The sequence below is a fragment of the Sapajus apella genome, unplaced genomic scaffold, assembly GCF_009761245.1.
Source record: "Sapajus apella isolate SASKATOON/1434 unplaced genomic scaffold, GSC_monkey_1.0 scaffold37, whole genome shotgun sequence".
Lineage (NCBI taxonomy): Eukaryota > Metazoa > Chordata > Mammalia > Primates > Cebidae > Sapajus > Sapajus apella.
The window spans coordinates 4,977,772-5,000,435 of NW_022436977.1; the positions used below are offsets into that span (position 1 = coordinate 4,977,772).

General features: G+C 35.2%; 1 protein-coding gene across 5 annotated transcripts in view; it reads left to right on the top strand.

Moving 5' to 3' along the window:
* The window catches only part of ICE2 (interactor of little elongation complex ELL subunit 2), a 61,519-nt gene that overhangs the window by 14,911 nt on the left and 23,944 nt on the right, over positions 1-22,664 (top strand). For 3 of the 5 annotated variants that reach the window (XM_032297278.1, XM_032297279.1, XM_032297281.1), the window contains exons 4-11: positions 1,406-1,667; positions 2,962-3,081; positions 12,341-12,478; positions 13,690-13,806; positions 13,975-14,134; positions 15,322-15,503; positions 19,596-20,592; positions 21,282-21,457. In XM_032297278.1, the coding sequence (XP_032153169.1) occupies positions 1,406-1,667; positions 2,962-3,081; positions 12,341-12,478; positions 13,690-13,806; positions 13,975-14,134; positions 15,322-15,503; positions 19,596-20,592; positions 21,282-21,457 (2,152 nt within the window). The remainder of the gene's footprint in view (positions 1-1,405; positions 1,668-2,961; positions 3,082-12,340; positions 12,479-13,689; positions 13,807-13,974; positions 14,135-15,321; positions 15,504-19,595; positions 20,593-21,281; positions 21,458-22,664) is intronic. The other 2 variants (XM_032297280.1, XM_032297282.1) reach the window with 2 other exon arrangements.

The window sequence follows — 22,664 nt, forward strand, 5'->3', positions numbered from 1 at the left end:
AAATTTATTTGGGAGTAAAGCATTGCAATGGGAATATGTATGCTGTAGAAAATGTTGTGGGTACTTAGGGAGGCAAAGGAGGACAAAGATTTTTTAAGGAAAAAATTAGGGAGATTGTGTATTTGTTTTGACATAATTATACTTAGTCTTTGAAAGATCAGTAACAAAGGTGACACCAATCCGAGGTTGGACAGGCAATTCCTGAGCAGATAAGCTTGCAGAAGTATTTTGTTATCAGAAATTCAAACATGATAACTCTGTCTTCATGACCTTCTAAGTTCCAAGGTACATTTGCAGGATGTGCAGGTTTGTTACAGATGTAAACGTGTGCCATGGTGGTTAGCTGCTCCTGTCAACCCATTACCTAGGTATTAAGCCCTTCGAGCATTAGCTATTTTTCCTCATGCTCACCCACCCCAACCCAACCTCCCAGCAGGCCCCAGTGTGTATTGTTCCCCTCCCTGTGTCTGTGTGTTCTCATTGTTCAGCTCCCACTTATAAGTGAGAACGTGTGGGTGGTGTTTGATTTTTCTGTTCCTGTGTTAGTTTGCTGAAGATAATGGCTTCCAGCTCCATTCATGTCCCTGCAAAGAATGTGGTGGTGTTCCTTTTTATGGTTGCATGGTATTCCATTATATCAGGGGTTTTTAAACATTGGTGACTCTATTGTGATTCTTACAACCTTAACACATTTCATACACAAATATGGTAACAGGTTCTGTAGCTACTTACTACTTTCTCTTCTGGTACATTTTATTATAGATATGCCAGAATTTTTCTTTGGCTTCCATGAAAAGCATAAAGTCACTTCTGTGAATTCAGCCATGTACCAGAGTGATAGAGAATTGGTCAAGAGTGTGCAACTTTTCTAAAACCAATACTGCTTTCATAAAATATGGTACATAATGTTGGAATTTTCTTAATTTTTTAGATAAGCAGAGGAAACCAGAACATTTAGAATCTCAGTGAATTTTGTAACCTCAAATTTGTGATTCCATAATATTCTGGGCTTAGTAGCTTTTGTTCACCATATTAACTGATAAATCTTAGTGATTAATATTTTTTAAAAGCTCAAATTGTAATAAAATATAAACACAAAATACCTGCATATGTGATTGGCAAGAATGATTTTCCCGTCTTTATTACTAAGAAAAAAACTTCTAAACAGAATAAGTATACCTCTTCCTCTCCATCAGGTAATTGAAGGTAAGTTTGCATTGTGATCCTATCCCACAGAATACTTAATCTACTTTAAATGGCTAAACATCAAAATGCAGGTGGCAGAGTTAGATAATAATCCAGAGTTTACTGTGTTAATCACGCTATATTCTCCCTGGTGATTAAGAATCATGAAGTTCCATGATAGTGAAAAGCACATATTTGTAAATTATATTTTGTTTTCCAGACGTATAGGAGAAAATTTGAATGCCTCAGCAAGTTCTGTAGAAAATGAGCCGGCAGTTAGTTCAGCAACTCAAGCAAAGGAAAAAGTTAAAACCACAATTGGAATGGTTCTTCTTCCAAAACCAAGAGTTCCTTATCCTCGTTTCTCTCGTTTCTCACAGAGAGAGCAGAGGAGTTATGTGGACTTGTTGGTTAAATACGCAAAGATTCCTGCAAATTCCAAAGCTGTTGGAATAAATAAAAATGACTACTTACAGTACTTGGTATGTATTCTATTGTTCAGTTTCAGGAAAAAATATTAAAAACTAGGAAATATTTTTACCTTAAATTTACATATATGTTTTTAGGTCCAGTCATCTTTTTTAAAACGGAAAATGTGAGGAGATTAATTGACAGAGAAATGGTGCTTTAATTTTTTTGTTGGTTCTATTCTATTATAGTTCAAGCATTTTGCTCTACTTCTGAGCATGTCTCAATTAAGAAGTTTCCAGATTGTCAGTTTTATGAATGATGCTGTGCCGAACGTCTTTGTAGCAGAATCTTAGTTCATATCAATGATAGTTTCCATAAGATAAATTCTTAAAAATAAAACTGCCAGATCAAAACCTATGCATGTTTTCAAAGCTTTGATTTGCAGTTACACATACATAAATTGTTCTGCAAAAAGTGTAAACCAGTTTGTTTATATCTCTATTGTATGACAGGTTTTGAAAAACTATCTTCTCTAATCCTACGTGGGTAAGGTAAAAGAAAATTGAAATCAAATATAAAAGAAAAAACTATCTTCACTAATAATGGACATTACTGTTTTTGCCTTTAATTTAATATGGGGGAAATGATCTCTTGCTTTACATTAATTTAATTTATGATTACTAATGAAAATAAGTATTTTGGGTGTGTATACACCATTTTTATTTCTTCTTTTGTAACTCGACTATATTTGCTCATTTTTCTATTGGGATGTTTGTCTTTTTAAAAAAATTTGGGGCTGGGTGCAGTGGGTCATGCCTGTAATCCCAGCACTTTAGGAGGCTGAGGTGAGTGGATCACCTAAGGTCAGGAGTTCCATCTGGACTAGCCTGGCCAACATGGCGAAACCGCGTTTCTACTAAAAATACCAAAAATTAGCCAGGGAAGGCGGTGGGTGCCTGTAGTTGCAGCTACTTCGGACACGGAAGTTGCAGTGAGCTGAAATCGCGCCGCGGCCCTTCAGCAAGGGCAACAGAGCAAGATTCCATCTCAAAAAGTAAATTAAATAAATAAATAAAATAAATAAATAAATAAATAAATAAATAAATAAATAAAATAAATTTTGACAGCATTTTATAAAATAAGCTTCTCAATTCCTAAGCATGTATTGTAGTCTTAGTCATTTGCTTTTCTATTTCTATGGAGTTTTTAATAGCAGTTTATCATTACTATGTAATAATTTTTGAATTCTACTTTGGATTTGATACTTTATTCTTTAAGTTTAAATTATTATAGCAATGATTTAGAAGTGCCTGTTTTTTAATGAAACTTTTTATCCCAAGACATGTCTACTTTTTTAAAAATCAGGATATGAAAAAACACGTGAGTGAAGAAGTTACTGAGTTCCTAAAGTTTTTACAGAATTCTGCAAAGAAATGTGCACAGGATTATAATATGCTTTCTGATGATGCCCGTCTCTTCACAGAGGTAAACAAAACAAATCACATTTGTGTAAACTGCCAAGTGCTAGACAATAGCAGCATTCTGAAAGGTGTGATGATTCTGCCAAAAGCATTTGGAACTGTCAGTATTACCAATTTAGAGACCGCACATCATTTCTTCATTGTGCATTAAAATTGTAGAAAAACTAACGTCTCAAAATTGTGTACTGTAGTATATTTATATTCTTTAACGATCCAACTACTGTATTGTATCATTACATTTTACTCACATAATAGTTTGAACTGACCCACTGTTTTCCCTTGTGAGAGGATAGTGTTCAAAAGGGTTATCCAGGATAGTGTTCAAAAGGGTTATCCTGGTCGTTAAAAATCTGAATGGTTCTGTAAAACTCAGTCACGTGAACTTGTGCTTATTGTGTTTGTGGAAACCAGCTGCAAAATGATCCATTTCAACTCAGTTCATTTTTTGATACTTCACTCATTCATGCAAATTTGTATCATTCCAGCTTGTTCCCTACCATCATTCACTGAGCCTACAAGAAATTTAAAGTGTGCTACTTAAATAGGCCAGGCGTGATGTCTCATGTCTGTAATCCCAGCACTTTGGGAGTCCGAGGCAGGTTGATCACCTGAGGTCAGGAGTTCGAGACAGGTTGATCAGCTGAGGTCAGGAGTTCGAGACCAGCCTGGCCAGCATAGTGAAACCCCACCTCCACTAAAATTATAAAAATTAGCCAGGCTTGGTGGTGGGCACGTGTAATCCCAGCTACTTGGGAGGCCAAGAAAGGAGAATCGCTTGAACCTGGGATGTGGAGGTTTGCAGTGAGCTAAAATCACACCATTCCACTCCAGCCTGGGGGACAGAATGAGACTCTGTCCCAGAAAAATGAAAATCAATAAATGAAGTATACTACTTAAATAATAACTACACACACACACACACACACACACACACACACACACACACACACACAGTATATTTGTAGTAGAGTTCACCTATAAATATCAGTCTAAATTTAAGCATTTAAAGCTGGTCACTGTAAACAACAGTGTTAATATATTTAACATTAGTGAACTCTACACTTAGAGTAAATTTATCATAGTTTGAAAAAACAAAACTAAGCACTATAAATAGTTGAAGTACAGATAGCAGGGTTATTACACTTTTACTGTTTTTAAAAAACCAGGCTGGGTACAGTGGCTCACACCTATTATTCTCGCACTTTGGAAGCCCAAGGTGGAAGAATTAAGCCCAGTAATTTGAAACCAGACTGGGCAACATAATGAGATCCTATCTATACAAAAAATTTAAAAATTAGCTTATATGGTGGCACGTGCCTGTAGGCTTAGTCCCACCTACTTGGGAGGCTTAGGTGGGAGGTTCACTTAAGCCAGGAGGTGGAGGACGCAGTGGGCCTTGATTGTGTCACTCCCTGTACTCCAGCTTGGATGACAGAATGTGATCCTATCTCAAGAAAAGGAAGAAAAATAAACACTGTAAGGAAGAATTTTGTTAATATGAACCAAAAGAATGATTCTTCTAAATAAAAGAATTTGATTTTTATTTTCTGTGAACCTTAAATATAATATGTTTGAATGAAATGCCAAATTTTTCTATGTGGAAAAGGAGCTGGCAGCTGTTCTTGTTTTAATGGTGCCTTTGAAAGGACCAGAATGATGTTTTTAATACGTAAGTCATAGTCCACGCTGGAGTGCAGTGACACAGTCCTACTCACTACAGCCTTGAATTCCTGGGTTCAAGCGACCCCACCTCAGCCTCCTGAATAGCAAGGACATGGGCATATGTCACTCCACCAAGCAGCCTCAAAACCCCTGACCTCAAACAGTCCTTCTGCTTCAGCCTCTCTAAGTGCTGGGATTACAGCCCATCTTTCTTAGAAAGAGTCTTTATGAAGTTCTGTAGTGCCCTCCATGATCTCTCCTCTGCATCCTATCCCCCATCCTCATCTTCTACAAATTGCTCCCTTAGTTATTCTCCCCCCACCTGCTGCCTGGCCTTTATGTTTCTTCAGTGCTTCAAGCAGAGTCCTGCAAGTCCTTTGGCATTTGCTGATTCTATTTTTCTCTCAAACGGTTCCCCAGATTTCTGCATGGAATAGTGTCTTGATTCTTTTAGGTCCCTCTGTTCAGATGTAACCTATCAATGAAGACATCCCTTATTACTCGATGGAATGTAGAATGACCGTCACTTTTTCCTTTACCATGTTTAATTTTTGCTTATTGTCCTTCTCCACACTGTTTTCGTAAAACAGTACCTTTTTTTAAGTGCTGTTTTGTTCACTGATGTAGTCTTCCAGAGACTAGACTAGCGTTTGGCACACTTGAGTGCTCAGGTGCTCAGTGTATTTCTTAAGTGAATATAAAACTGTACATTTTATGCAAAGTTCATTAGTTGGTAGCTAATGATAACTGATAAACATTGTCTTGTTTTTCTTCCGTATTGATGTGGCAGCACCTTTTCTCTAAGTTGTATTTTACATTCACCCCAAAGATTCACTGATCTTTTAGTTTTAAAATTTTATGTTATACAATGTCACGTACACATGGAAAAATATATAGAACAAAATAAAAATAGATGCAATTTAACAGATAATTATATAGTAAGCGTCTATGTAACTCTTATCCAGGTCAAGAAATAAAATAATACCAGTAATCCAGAAGCTCCCTGTGTAGTCCTCCTGTATAATAAATAACATTCTCCTTACCTTGAATAGATAATCACTGTCCCAGCTCTAGTAGTGATAAGTTCTGTGCTTTTTGTGTGTACATGGCGGGTGTTAGTTCTACTTCTGTTTTGCCTGATTTTGTTGGGTTTTTTTTTTTTTTAAGACAGAGCTCCCCTCTTGGTCCAGGCTAGAGTGCAATGGCGTGATCTCACCCCCCTGCAACCTCCACCTCGAGTGTTCAAGCTATTCTCCTGTCTCTACCTCCCAAGTAGCTGGGATTACAGGCACCCACCACCACACCAGCTAATTTTTATATTGTTAGTAGAGAGGGAGTTTCACCATGTTGGCCAGGCTGTTGTCAAACTCCTGACCACAGGTGATCTACCTGTCTCAGCCTCCGAAAGTGATGGGTTATAGGTGTGAGCCACCATGCCTGGCCCCTTTTGCCTGATTTTGAACTTTATGTGAAGAGAATCCTTTTGGGTCTTCCTTCTTTCATTCGGAATTATGATTTTTAGATTTTTATGTTTTGTGAGTTGTAATTCATTCATTTTCATTTCTATTTTTCCATTATATGAATAAACTACAATATATTCTGTTGATCAGAACTTGGGTTATTTCCAGTTTGAAGCTATTCTAAGCAATACTCTTAAGAAAATTCTCATGTTTTTCTTTTGGTACACATAGGCACATGTTTCTGTTGGATATACAGATGCTTCTTGACTCATGATGGAGTTACGTCTTAATAAACCTGTAGTGAATTAAAAATGCATACACCTAACCTAACGAATATCATAGTGTGTTTTAGCCTACTCTAAATGGGCTAACAATACTTATATTCACCTACAGTTGGGTATAATCATCTAACACAAAGCTTATTTTATAATAAAGTGTTGAGTGTCTTGTAATTTGTGGAATGCTATACATGTGACAAAATTGCAATCATTTGGCACCATCATAAAGTTGAGAGATCACTTAGTGGAACCTTCATAAGTTGAGGGCTGTTTGTGTATCTAGGAGTGGAATTACTGTGTCCTGGAGTATACAGATCTTCAACTTGAGTAGATTTGCAAATGGTTTTCCAAAGTGGCTATACAATGTTATACCAGTTTACATTCTAACCAGCAGTGTTTAAAGTTCTGTTACTCCACATCTTTTGCGTGTATATATACACACACAGACACACACACACACACACACACACACACACGTATGTGTATATATATATATGGAAAGAGAGAGGGATTGAGCATATTTTCCTATGCTTCTTGCTCATATTTTCTTGCAAAAAGACTGTTCAAGCCTTGCTTTTTTTCTGTTGGATTGTTCATTTTTTCTGATACATAGGATTTCTTTTTATATTCGAAATACAAAAACTTTATGGGCTCTGTGAGTTGCAGTTTTTCTCTTTATTTTTTTTGAATTTTATCTTTTTATATTGACAAGTTAAAATTGTATATATTGTATACAGTATGTTTTTGAAATACGTATACATTGTGGAAAGGCCAAACTGGGCTAATTAACATATGCATCACCTCACAAATCTATTTTTTTGTTGTGAGAACACTTCAAATCTACTCTCAGCAGTTTTCAAGAACATGATACATTGTAATTAACTATCATCACTGTCTTTTACAGTTGATCTCTTTAACTTTTTTCTCCTACCTGAATGAAATTTTGTGCCCTTTGACCAACATTTTCCCCACCTCCCCCTGCTCACTGCCTAGATGCATTCATTCACTGTGGTTTACACAGTTGTAATATTCTGAGTGCATAATTGATTTGTTAGAATAATTTTTAAAAGATATGCTTTCCCTTATTTAGTATTGGTTTCCCAGTCTATACAGTTTATCATGTGGCAGAATAAATACTACATTCTTTCCTTTTAAATACCACTTTAAAAAAAATTAGCTAGTTTGTTTTTATTCTCCAATGGTGGCGTGCTTTCTTTTTTAAAAATGTTATTGAACCCTAGAGTTAAACGTGTGTGTTTCTGTCCGCTACAGTTATTCTTTCTAAGTCTCAAATAGTATTAACTCGCCGAGAGGCTCTTCATATTGGCTTTTCAGTAAGCCTGGTAGTCTTTGAGGCTTATGTTGTGTATCTCCTGCCCTGGCCCATTTTCTAGAGCCCTTGTTTCTTTTAGTATGAAATGGTACTTCACGAATACAGTGTGGGCACTACGGATGTTCCTGGGTTGATCATTGTTTCTGAAAATAATTCAGTGAAGTCTTGTTGATTTTTTTTATTGGCTTTTATTTTTATTAAGCCATAAAGTTTCTTCATGAAGTCTGAATACAACTCTATTATGTATAGTTTTCTTCCAGTTTGTGATGTATTTTTAAATTTTTTAAATAGTGTCTCAAAAACCAGAATTTTAATGGTCTAATTTATCAAAAATTTTTGTGGTTAGTGATTTCATGTGTTCTAGCACAAAAATATTTGCCTGTCCCAAGTGATTCTCGAAAGGGTCAGTTTTACCCCTTCATGACCCGCCCCCCGCCCACCCATCCCTATGACTTTGGCAATGAGACATTTTTAGTTGGTGCAACTGGTGGAATGCTACTAGTGTCTACTGCTTAGAGACCACAGATGCTGCCAGACATACTAAATGCATGTGATGTCCCCCACAACAAGCAGTTATCCAACTGAAAGTGTCAAGGGTGCTTGCATTGAGAAACCCTAATAAGGGCTTAGAGTTTTAACTTTTGCGTGTAAATAAGTCTGTGTTGATTTCCAGTTGATTTTTGTGTAAGATGTAAGGTAAGGATCAAAGTTCATTTTTTTCATAGGAATATCTAGTTCTAGCATAGTCATTTTCAACTGAGAGTAACTTTGCCTCCTAATGGACATTTGGCAGTGTGTAGAGATATGTCTGGTTGTTAACAGCTTGGTAGGTGTGCTTATGGCATCTAGTGGGTAGAGCCAGAGGTGCTAGTAAATATCCTACAATGTACTGGATAGCCTCGCGCTACAAAGAATTATGTGGTTCAAAATATCAGTAATGCCAATGTTGAGAATCTCTGTGTTAGCACAGAGTTTGATTGAGAAGGCTCTTTTTTCCATTACTGAGTTACTTTCCCACCATCATGTGGATCCATTTTTTGACTCTATTTTGTTCCATTAATCTGTCTGTCTGTCTCGATGCCAAAACCATATGGACTTGATAACTGTAATTTTATACTCTCAAGATCATGGGTTCTTTACATTCTTGTGTAAATTTTGCAATCAACTTGTCCATTTCTACAAAAATCTAGGTGGAATTAAAACAGTGTTCCACTAGATTGCTTTTCTATCTTTTAAAAATAAAATCTGATAATCTCTTTTAATTAGAAAGTTTATGTCCATTATGATGACTGTATATATTGATTTGTTTGTGCTTTCTGTTTTACTTTTTCTTTGCTATTTTTGTTTTTTATTCCTTTTGAGGGGATTGCTATGTTTCCTCTTCTCCCCCTTTCCTTTGGTTTGGAATTTACATGTTTATTTTCTGTTCTCTTAGTGGTTATTTTTGAATTTTTACAGTGAAAACTTTCCCTGTTCAATATCAACTAGTCTCCCAAACAGTATAGAAATCATAGGCATTTTGACTCTCATTACATTCCTCTTGACGTGTATACTATTTTTGTTATAATGCTGTTTCTTTTTTAAACATACCCACATTATTATTTTATGTTTGTTTTGGTTTATCTACAGGTTTGCCAAATTTTGGCCCACCGTTTCTTCTTCTCAAACCTACATTCTGAAATTATTTCATTCTTCTTGAAATCCTGTGTATTCTAGATGTACCTTTGGTGAAGGTCTCTTGATGGTGAACAATCTTCATTTTTGTTTATTTGGAAATCTTTTATCTATCTTGTTCTCATTTTAGTAAGTTATTTTATTTCATACACAATTCAAAGTTGGCCGTTAACTTTTTTCCACAACATTTAAAGATATAATTCTACTTTTTAATGTTATTGTAGAAAAATGTGTTCTCTAATTGTCATTTCTTTTAGAGCTTCTGTCTTTCCTCACTAACTGTACTTTAATTTTGGTGTTTTAGAGTTTCATAAAAATATGCTTTTTAATAAAATCCTGCTGGCTGATTGTTTTTATTGTGTCTGTAGCCTTTATCAGTTCTGGAAAATTCTCAGCCATTTTTAATTATTGCTTCTCCTTCATGTTCTCATTTCTCTTCCTTAGGATTTCTAAATTTTTCCTATGCTAAACCTCAGTCTGTCCTCCATTTCTCTCTTTTTTAAATTGTGGTATAGTATGCATAATAAAATTTACCATTTTCACCATTTAAATGTATAGTTCAATGACGTTAAATACATTTACATTGTTGTGCCACTGTCGCCACCATTCATCTCCAGAGCTTTTCGTCTTCCTAAACTGAAACTGAGTATCTGTTCAATAGTAGCTCCCTGTTCCACCTTCCCCCCAGTTCCTGGCAACCACATTCTGTTTCTGTCTGTATGAATTTCACTACTCTAGGTTCCCTGTATAAGTGAAAACGTACAGTATCTGTCTTTAAGTGGAAACATACGGTATCTGTCTTTTTGTGACCACCTTATTTCATTTACCATAATGTCCTCAAGATTTGTCCAAGTAGCATGTGTCCAAGTAGTATCCCATTGTGTATATATATAACATTTTGTTCATCTGTTCATCTGTTGATGAAAACACTATAGTTGCTTCCACCTTTTGGCTGTTGTGAATAATGCTGTTATAAACATAAGTGTACATATATATGTTCAAATCCATGCATAAATGTAGAAGTCTTATGTTTGGCACCCCACCTGATCTTAGAACTGGTTGAGGAATTTGTCTGCAAGCCTCCTCACCTTTCATAGTTTTTCTTACAGTTCACTGCTAGTTTCTCCTCTTTGTGTTTGAGCTATCGATTGATTATTCTTGCATCTTTTCCTTGCTTTTCACCAAGCCCAGAAATATTTTTCCTTTCTGGCCCAAAATAAAATTTAGAGAGTCATTTTCACCTGTTTTTATAATTATAGATCTGTATTGTATAAATCCATGTGCTTTTGGTATATTTAATTCTCAAGATATTTTGAGTTTTAGACAGTAATAGCATTCAGTGGATGAGTGATGTGGAACAGTGTGAACCTTTAACCTCCGGTGTTCAGTTATTTTTCAAAGAAAAATAAATTATTAGTGTAAAACATTTTTGTACTACATAAGCTAAGTAATTATCCTTTAGTTAATTGAATACCTACCAATTGCAAAATACTTTTGATAATTGTATAATGTATCAGAGTACAGGTATAAAACTGTCTTAGGTTTTCCTTTGATTCTCTTGCTGTAGTTACCGAATTAAGTGAAATTCAGTTAAAAACACTGTAACATCCTCACAGTTATATTATACCAGGAATGATGTGACAATGAATGTCTAACCAGAATAGTCTCTATTTCCAGTAGTTCTTATGTATTGCCTTCCTTTACCTATTCAAGTTCTTGTAATAATTACCATAGGAAGGGAATGTTAGAAGTGAAAGTTAACTAATAGTACAAATAAGGAGCAAAGATATTTTGTAGATATGAGTTTGCAGTAGACTCAGAAATTTAAAAACGTTTCCGTATTAGTCCACATCTGTTAGTTGCAGATGATACTGTGAATTAAATATCAAGGTCTGCCTTGAAAAGCATAGATGGAGAGAGAAAATGTGAAAGATAGCAGCGAGTGGCAGTGGGGATTAGAAAAGGGGAGAAGGGGTTCTGAAACTGTAGATGAAAAGATACACTGGAGTAAAGTTACTGATTTGTAACTTGACACATTTTACAAACATGTTAAGGGAGAGGGGATATAGATATATGACAAAGCTAGTATATAAAGATGCTGAGAGCTTTTTTGACGTAAAATATATTCTGAGACATTAAGATAAAGTTCATTGACAGAAGAAGAAAAAATATGTACCTTAGAAGATAATGTATCTGTGTATTTTAATCATAACTCTCCCCACCTTCAACAGTTAAGCATCTCTGAATTGTTTATATATTATCACAAGTGGCACATACTCTTCTCACAAGAAGCTGTGAATTTTATTTATTTACTGATTACATTTCCTGATGTTATTAATATTTTGAAAACAGTTTGGAGAAAATAATAAGCACTCCATCATTTCAATTAATTATAACATTTCTCGTTTGATTTTTTTTTTAGATTATAGATTAGAGTGACCTGTAAGATAACTACTTCATTAATTCATTGTGCTTGGGAATGTTTTTAGAGTGTACTACTTAATTTCTAATTCTTCATATAACTGCTTTTATTGCAGTAAAGCATGTTGAAATTTTCATGTGGCTTTCTTTAACAGTTGTTAAATAGCGTGGAAAATATGTGTCTTCTCTATTTTTAAATTTTAATGAGACTGCTAATTTTAGTATTATTAAATATCGGTATTTTAAGTATCTGGGTTAAAAATAAATTATGAAAACAAAGAATATACAATGAATGTAATCTTAGAAGCTTGATTAATGAAATCAGGCTACTTTTTGCAATGAACAATTAGATAGTCACATGTAACTAAAAATTTCCTTTTTGCATTGTTAGAGAAATACAATACAAATGAATTTTTCTTAATTTCTCTTTCCCAGAAAATTTTAAAAGCTTGCATTGAACAAGTGAAAAAGTATCCAGAATTCTATACTCTCCATGAGGTCACCAGCTTAATGGGATTCTTCCCATTCAGAGTAGAGATGGGATTAAAGTTAGAAAAAACTCTTCTTGCATTGGTAAGGTTTATTATCTGAAGATAGAAGCTTTTTTTTTTTTTTTTTTTTTGTTTGAAATATAGTGTGTGGGTGTGTCTGTATTTTATTTTATTTTATTTTATTTTATTTTTTTTTTAGACAGAGTCTAGCTCTTATTGCCTGGAGTACAATGGCATGATTTCAGCTCACTGCAACTTCAGCCTCCCAGGTTCAAGTGATTCTCCTGCCTCAGCCTTCTGAGTAGCTGGGATTACAGGCACCCACCACCATGCCTGGCTAATTTTTGTATTTTTAGTAGAAACAAGGATTTTACCATGTTGCCCAGGCTGGTCTCGAACTCCTGACCTCAGGTGATCCGCCTGCCTCAGCTTCCCAAAGTGCTGGGATTACAGGAGTGAGCAACTGTGCCCAGCTTATGTATATTTTACATAGATACTGTATTTAAACTTTAAGCAATTGTTAGATAACTTTTTAAATATATAATACAAATCTGTGTCCCTTTATTTTTATTTTATGGATACAAAAATTGATATTTTTAATAATTCCACTACTAACTTTGTTCCTCAATACTCTTATCACCCATCTGAATGCCCCTGAATACAAGCAGGAAGCCCCCTTTTTTAAATGGGGTTTTATTCACAAACATATTAGAAATAAGTGTGTGTAGAGGGTATTTTGGAGTTTCTGTTGTCCCCTGTTATGATTTATATCTCCTAAAAGAAGAGGATACACTTTACAGTGACTGGAAAAATTCTACAAAACTGTCCTGGCATGGTGGCTCATGGACAGAGCCAGCACTTTGGGAGGCCAGGGCAGACAGATCACTTGAAGTCAGGTGTTTGAGACCAACCTGGCCAACATGGCAAAACCCTGTTTCTACTAAAAATACAACAGTTAGCTGGGTGTGCTGGCACACGCCTGTTATCCCAGCTATTTGGGAGGCTAAGTTGAGAGGATTGCTTGAACCTAAGAGGCAGAGGTTATAGTGATCTACGATCACATCACTGCACTCCAGCCTATGTGACAGAGCGAGTCAGTCTCAAAAACAAAACAAAACCAAACAAAAAACACTGGTAGTGGTTGTCAAGCAAAAACATGAATATCTTGGCATAAAGTTTCTAAACCTGATATTTACATTTAGTAGAATGATAAATTTCATATGATGAAAGATACTTTTCTTAGAAAAACATCAGGATTTTTGCATTAAAATGATTAATTATTTTCATATTTAGGGCAGTGTAAAATATGTGAAAACAGTATTTCCCTCAATGCCTATGAAGTTGCAGCTTTCAAAAGATGATATAGGTACCATTGAAACACCAGAACAAACAGCTGAAGCTATGCATTATGTAAGTACCAAGGCAACACTGGATCTTCCTAAATGATCTTTTATATCTCACAAAATACATCTAACCTGATTGTCCTAAAGTACCCTTTCTGACTTTCTTCGTCTTTTACTTTATTAAAGAAAGTTTCAGTAAGCATAACCAAGTAACAAATTATTTGTTGTTTTTCAGGATATTAGTAAAGATCCAAATGCGGAGAAGCTTGTTTCAAGATACCATCCTCAGATAGCTATAACTAGTCAATCCTTATTTACCTTATTAAATAATCATGGACCGACATACAAGGAACAGTGGGAAATTCCAGTATTTATTCAAGTAATACCTGTTGCAGGTTTGTGATTTACTGTGTCAAATATTGCTTTCAAAAAAGAGAGGTTGGACGGCATGTTCTCGCTAACAAATGGAAGTTGAACAGTGATAACACATGGACACAGGGAGGGAAACAGCACACATGGGAGCCTGTTGCAGGGTTGGAGCAAGGGGAGGGAGAACATTGGGACAAATACCTAATACATGCAGGGCTTAAAAACTAGATGACGGGTTAATACATGCAGTAAACCACTATGACACATGTACACCTATGTAACAAACCTGCACATTCTGCACGTGTATCCCAGAACGTAAAGTAAAATTTAAAAAAGAGGTTAGAACTGTTTGATTTCAGCTGTGTAAATATAGGGGGTCATTTATCAGGTATCAAAGTACTGATTTAAGGAGGATATAAGTTTGACACTTAAATTCAGTAAAACTTTTTCATGTATAAAGTTACTGTAGGCTCAGCACTACTAAATGAATTAATTAGATCTATAACACCTATAGTCGTTGTTTAAGGGTGAGAGTTAGAGATAAAGTGATGATGTAGGGTGGCCAAGAAATTCATGAAATGGTCAGGTTTTTCTTTCACTGAAATGAATGTATTTCTTCAGTAGACAACCTCAAATGGGTGAATTTCCGTGACTTACTAACTTGTCTATTGGAATTTGGAATTACAGTAAATCTGTAAATATAAGCAATAATTTTGTTGTCTGTCTTTTAACAACAAAATTAATATTTGCATATTCTTGCATTCAAAAAATTATTTTCCCTACTGTTTTGATTCATATTTTATTTTTAAATATCTTCCAGAATTAATATTATTATATGTCACAGCATAAATATAGTAAATGAAAGACTATGTCTAATGAAACAAAACTACAAATTAGAATTAAATGTAATATATACCCTGTGGTGAATATTTCATCACTTTTTGCAAGTTCCTGTAACAGCTGAGTAATGATGACAGTAAGAATGTAACAGTAAAAAACATTGTTAGAAAGATGTTTTTCTCCTGCCAGTTGAATTTTCTTGCCCTTAGATTTGGAAAGGACTTTAATATCTTCTAATCTAAGGGTAGTAAATATATGGGACATACGCTGCCATTCCTCTGGTGTCTCTTTGGTGATCCTAATGTTATACATCCTGGTTTTTAAAAAATATATCACTATTAGATACTAATTACCTCTTTTCTTTGGTTTTAAGGTTCAAAACCAGTTAAAGTAATATATATTAATTCACCACTTCCCCAGAAGAAAATGACTATGAGAGAGAGAAATCATATCTTTCATGAAGTTCCATTAAAATTTATGATGTCCAAAAACACATCTGTTCCAGTCTCTGCAGTCTTTATGGACAAACCTGAAGAGTTTATAGCTGAAATGGATGTATGTAATGCTTTTTTTTCCCTTAGGGGAATGTACTTGTTTATCCTTTTGAAGCATAAAGTTTTACTGCAAATCCCTAAACCTAGTAGCTAAAAATACAGGCTTTAGATTCCAACTTAAATTGAATTTCAAGTCTAGCTAGATTTTAGGCAACTAACTTAACCTCCCTCAGCCTCAGTTTTCTCTTCTTATACATGAAAGGTAGCAATACCTACTTGACAAGGTTATTATGAGGGTTAAGTTTGATATTTTATGTTAAAGGCTGAGCATAGTTTTTAGTAATGTATGTAGGGAACACTCAGTGATGGTAGTGAATGTGAGGTTTTGTTTCATTTGTCTCATTCGTATTCAGGAATTTTATTTTTTTGAGATGGAGCCTCTCTCTGTCACCCAGGCTGGAGGACAGTGGCGTGATCTCTGCTCACTGCAACCTCTGCGTCCTGGGTTCAAGTGATGCTCCTGCCTAAGACTCCTGAGTAGCTGAGATTATAGCTGTGCACCACCACACCCAGCTAACTTTTTGTATTTTTAGTAGAGGTGAGATTTTGCCATGTTGGTGAGGCTGGTCTCAAACTCCTGACCTTGGGTTATCCACCCGCCTCAGCCACCCAAAGCACTGGGATTACAGGGATAAGCCACTGCACCCAACCCATATCCAAGAGTTTTTAAGTGTGAGAAGGAACAGATGAGTTTCATTTGATTGGTACAGAAGGTATTTGACCAGATTGTTAATCTTCAGTATACTTAGTAGCTATGTGACCTTGAGTGGATTACATAATATCTCTGTGTCTAGTTTGCTTATCTGTAAAATGGGCATCATGATACTACCTAACCGAAAGGATTGTTTAGGTTTAAATGAATTCATACATGTAAAACAGTTGAGTAACACTTGGCACTCTGTAAATAATCGATTTTATTATTCTGTGTTTTAAAGTATTTTTTCCATGATTTTTAAATACATTGTTTACAGAAAACTTGATTCATTCATTCCATAAGTTTTTAATGAGCAGATACTATTCCATGCAGGGAAGAAGCAGCAGTGAATAAAAACAAAACCTGTTTTCTCTCAGAGCTTACATTAGTGGCAGAGGGCCCAGATACAGGAAAAAAGCAGGTAATGGTAAATGCTGTGGAGAAAAATAGAGTAGGCTAAGGGGAAATAGAGAGATGGGTGGGGAAGGGGTCATTTTATATTCATGATCAAGAAGGCTTTTCTGAGGACAGGAAATATGAACAGAGACGAGTAAAATGAGACGAGCAAACAAAAATTTTAAAATAAAATATAAAAATGTTTTTCTTACACTTAAGAACTCATATAATTTTAAGGATGTTAGCGTTTTGTTTTTTATATTTATGGTTTTCTCTTTGCCATTTGCCGTTTAATATTTTTATGATATATATGTCATCAGGCACTTTTAACTTATGTTTTCTTTTTATACATTTTACTTTTAAAAATCTGCCTAAAATTTATATTGAGGTGAATGTCAGGCAGTAACAAGTGGCTGTAAAGAAACCTGAGATAGGTTAAGAGGGATAAAAATTGACAATGACTTCTTTCAGTAATGGGTAAGCCAGGTAATTTGGACCCTCCTTTTATTGATGACAACTAAAAAAGCTGGACAAATGTTAAAATGTCTTTCTTAAAAGCATCAAGAAGCTAACAAGATAGTGAGGAATTGTAGGGATGAGATATTGAAGAGACAGGAATTCCATAAGGTAAGCCTGTTACTTAGGGTCATTTTTGCATCGGATTGTATTTGCCAGTTCTGAAGAAGTAAGTAAGAAAATGAACTGTGCTTTTGGCAGCATCACAGTACTGAGGGATAAAAGGAATCAGTTTTCCACTGAGGGCCTGTACCCCAAAGGTGCTGCACCTCAGGAGTCAGGGTGAACCAGAAGTAAAACAGCTTTCTCTGAGATTGTAGCCTGAGTTTTCGGGCCCTGACCTTAGAGTAAAATGCTTTTTCTGGATTGCCAGTGTCTCCAAACACCTAGCAAAAGCAAGTGAAAATAATCCTTACAGGAAGATAATGCATTTCTTAACTTCAAATTATTATACTTCTTAATGTCTATTAGTTTAATTTTTGTTGCTTAGTATTCTGTAATTATTTTGATTTCTGTAGTCCAACAGTTTGGAATGTTTTTAAATTTCCAAGTGCTTGAGTTTATTGTTCGTTTAAATTTTTTAAATGATCTCTGATTTTAGTTCTTCTGAACATAGAGTAAGACTTGATGAGATTCTGGTTTGGTCTGTATTGAAATTTCCTTTGTATATTATAGTCCATTTTTTGAAATGCTCTTTGGATTCTTGGGAAGAGAAAAAGTTTATCTTTGTAGTCTATTTATATATTTATTTTCAATTTTTTATATATATTCACATATTTAATATTATTCATACCTTCTGTATTCCTTTTTATTTTTTACTTAGAGATAGTGTATCATTGACCAAGTATAATTGTGTTTCTGTCAGATTTTTTTTTAATTTTTCAGTTTGACTGTGTATTTTGAAATCATTACTTGACATGTCACAATTCATGACCATTATCTATTTATCATGGATTTTCTCTGTTTTCAAACTAGCATTTCTCCCTTTTCTATCTAACACTTTTTGCCTTGAATTCTTCTTTGTCTATTGCTATTCTTCCGCTTTTTGTATCTTGATGGCATCTCTTGTTGTTTTGTTTTTAACCTTTTTGTGTAGGAATGCCTCATGTAAGCAGCATATAGTTTTAATTTTTCTTTTTTACCAATTTCGTAGTCTTTTAGTAGGAATGACCATTCCCTAGCCACCGTTCACGGAGAACCTACTTATTAAGTGCCAGGCACAATGCCAAGAGATTTTCTATATGTAATTTCTCATTTAGTCTTTAGAACAAATCCAAGAAGATGCCCCTACTTTACCTGTTTTAGAGATGAGTCAGTTGAGGTTCAGAGAGGTTAAGTAACTTAGATGAGTTGATCTTTCTTACTACCTGATGACTGTTAGAATCTTTCTCTTAAATCCTGGACTGTAAGGCTAGCGGATGTACATAACCAATTACCAAATTTCAATGGTATTTAAAGTGCTCTGTCAAACTGAAGAGAAATCTTCTGGTGCATATCTCCTTGTGGAGGGGAAAATGTATTCCTGAATAAGTTAAAACTGTGTGTAGTTTTTCCATTACCAAAATAGTACATGAAAAATAACATTTATGACTTCATGTCTCAGAATACAGTAAATCATCTTGTGTCCATTTCTGCCCCATCTTTATTGCTGAGAATTGTTTTCCCTGAGTAGTTGTGGAAAGAAAGTGACTGGTTGGTATTAAGGGTACACCAGAATCTGGTAACACTTCTCCAGCCGCGTTAGAAAGCAGCATCCTCACAGTGGCAGAGGGACTTCCCTCCTGGTCAGCTAAGACCAAGTGTCTCTGCAAAGAGTCTACATAGTAGACATAAATGAAAATCCGCCTCCTTGTTTGGCCCCACATTTCTTCTTTGTGGTCTTGTCCATTTTTTGACTAGTTGAAATTCCTCTTGAAATGTAGTGGTTTGTAAATATTTCATTTCGTGTGCTATTACAACATGGCAAATTTGCCTGTTACCACAAACTTTTTTTTTTTTTTTTTTGAGACGGAGTCTTGCCCTTTGGCCTGGGCTGGAATGCAGTGGCACGGTCTCAGCTCACTGCAGCCTCTGCCTCCCAGATTCAAGTGATTCTCCTGCCTCAGCCTCCCAAGCAATTGGGATTACAGGCACCCGCCACCATGCCTGGCTAATATTTTTGTACTTTTAGTAGAGATGCAGTTTCACCATGTTGTCCAGGCTGGTCTCGAACTCCTGACCTTGTGATTCACCTGCCTCAGTCTCCCAAAGTGTTGGGATTACAGGCGTGGCCACTGTGCCCGACATCACAAACATTTCAGTGGGAAGGTAAGTTTAAATAGTTGGTAGTAGGTTGTTGTCATCTTAAGCAAGAATCTTTTACAACCATTAGATTTTCCTTTCTCCTTTAAAAGAACATGAAGTATGTATGAGAGGGATAGGAATATTAAGAGATAGGTAGCTTGGCTTGAAATTTTTACTAATACTTTATCAATTTATTTACTTAAGATCTCCTATGAAGTCAATGAGTGCCGAAAAATTGAGACTCTTGAAAACTCGTATCTGGATTTCGATGATGATGTCACAGAACTTGAAACTTTTGGAGTAACCACCACTAAAGCATCAAAGTCACCAAGTCCAGCAAGTACTTCCACAGTACCTAATATAACAGATGCTCCTACAGCCCCCAAAGCAGGAACTACACGTGTGGCCCCAAGTGCACCAGACATTTCTACTAATTCTAAAAGTTTATCTCAGATTCTGATAGAACAGTTGCAAAAGGAGAAACAGCTTGTCACTGGTGTGGATGGTGTCCCTGAAGAGTGCAAAAATAAAGATGATCAGGGATTTGAATCATGTGGTGAAAAGGTATCAAATTCTGACAAGTCTTTGATGCAAGATAGTGACTTGAAACCATCTGATGCCTTACAGATAGAAAATTCTCAGGAAATGGAAACTTCTAATAAAAATGATACGACTGTAGATACGGTACATGCTGTTGATGAAAGACCCAGTGTTCTGGAAAACCTAGATACCTCGAAGGAAAAAACAGTTAGATCTGAAGCAGCTGAAACTGAAGATACAGATCTCTGCAACAGTGATACAGATGATGAGTGTTTAATCATTGATACAGAGTGTAAAAATAATAGTGATGGAAAGACAGCTGTTGTGGGTTCTAACTTAAGTTCTAAACCAGCTAGTCCAAATTCTTCCTCAGGACTGGCTTCTGTAGGAAACCAGACAAATACTGCTTGTAGTCCTGAAGAGTCATGTGTTTTAAAAAAACCTATCAAACGAGTATATAAAAAATTTGATCCAGTTGGAGAGATTTTAAAAATGCAGGATGAGCTCTTAAAGCCAATTTCCAGGAAAGTACCCGAATTGCCCTTAATGAATTTAGAAAATTCTAAGCAGCCTTCTGTTTCTGAGCAGTTGTCTGTTCCTTCAGACGCCTCCAGTTGGCCGAAACCTGGATGGCCTTCTGCATTTCAGAAGCCAAAAGGACGTAAGTAAATATTTACAAAGAGCTTACACTGTTTTACTTGTTCTTTTTTTTTAGTTATTGTTTCCCTCATTCTTTTACTTTGTTATAACCTGTTTTGTAATTGTCACACAGTCATTGATGTTTCATTTTTTCAATCTATGGATCAGTATTTCCGCTTCCAAAATGTCCTCTCTATTATGTACACAAAAGTGTATGGGCCTTGCAACTTGTGTTTATCTAACATGAACAATGACTGCTAAGCTATAGGTAATACAGTTTGTCAAACTGATGAAGGGTAAGTGCATCCAGAATAATCATAAATATTTGATTGATTTAAAATTTATTTATACTTGATGTTTGGACTGCAGTTTTATGAAATCCGCTCCTCAGCTCTGCCTGGTTAGGAATAACATTACTTTTTAAACTCTTTTTTTTTTTTCTCTCACATGGTGTGGTGTCTCATGAATTTATACTTTGCCTAGAGTTAGTGAAGGTTAAAAGGAGAAAAACCTTAAAGCATGAATTTCAGCTCTTACTGCAGTTCCAGTAAGAGTAAACAGAAATGGCAATAGTGTGAGGGTACATTAGGCAGAGAAGTAGATATTTAAAGATGATAGAAGTTTCAAAATAGTTAATTGAATTGTTGTATCCTCGATTATAATGGGTAAAGAGATAATATATTTTAAAAATGAGAAACATTATTTTTAAAGGATTACCGTATGAACTTCAGGACTATGTTGAAGATACGTCGGAATACCTAGCTCCTCAGGAGGGAAATTTTGTTTATAAGTTATTTAGCCTGCAAGACCTGTTGTTACTCGTGCGCTGCAGTGTCCAGAGGATAGAGACAAGACCACGTTCTAAAAAACGGAAGAAAATCAGAAGAGTAAGTTGTTACTTGCAGAGTTAGATTGTGATCACATAAATAATCAACAAATATTTAACATGCCATTACTATAAAGTTTAAAATGTTGAACACTCATAGTATCTTCAGGTTGAGTTGTTGTTTTTTTTTTTTTTTTTTTTAATACTAAAATGCTGAGATCAAGTTAAGTGTTTATATAAAGTAGCCATAGATGCCAGTAACATTCATGCATGGAATATACAGGTTGAGCAACTCCAATCCAAAATCCAGATTCTCCAAAGTTCGAAAGCTTTTGAACTCCAGTATGATACCACAAGTGGAAAATTCCACACATGACCTCATACAATGAATGAGTCACAGTCCAAACTCCAGTCAAAATTTTGTTTCATGCATAAAATTATTTAATCTGTTGTATAAGATTACCCTCAGGCTATATGCATATGGTGTATGGGAAACATAAATGAAATTTGTGTTTAGACTTGAGTCCTGTCCCCAAGATACCACATTTTGTATATGTAAATATTTCAAAATCCAGAAAAAAATCCAAAATCTGAAACGCTTCTGCTCCCAAGCATTATAGATAAGGGATACTCCACCTGTATAAACCTTATTAAAAAACTGCATCATCGTATATTACATCTAGATTGGCACATATATTCCTGTTTTCTCTGGGAGTTTGGATTTTCATTATTACATGTGAGCTCGAGTTCTTTTCTCTCCTTCTTTGGGGCTCTTTTTGGCCTACTTTTAGAAGTCCAAGTAGAACTTTTGAAAGATGGCATTTCACACACATTTAAGGTCTTTCCAGGATTGTTAGAAGACCAAGTCTCTTCCTTTCTTTTTCTCCCTTTTGTTTCTTTGGGGTTTGATGTTAGTGTTTTCCTCAGGAAAAAAAAAAATGTATTGCTGCAATTTGAGTAATTCTTTCTTTCAGTAATTTTCTACATTTGAAATTCTCTTTCAAATTTGTTTGCATTTATTTTGTGTGTATCACTACTGAATTCTGGTAAATAGAATCTTCTATATTATAATTGAGTATGTAATATTAAAATGTGTTTCCTTTCATTTTTCTTGAGGGCTTTTTCTGTTGTATATATTTTTCATAGTATACTCTAGAAAAAAAAAAAAAAGGTTTTGGTGTCTCTGCCTCTTGTTATCTAACCCATTGCCTAATAAGAATCATCACTGAAACTTTGAAATCAGTATATTTTGAGATAGGGATCAGGTG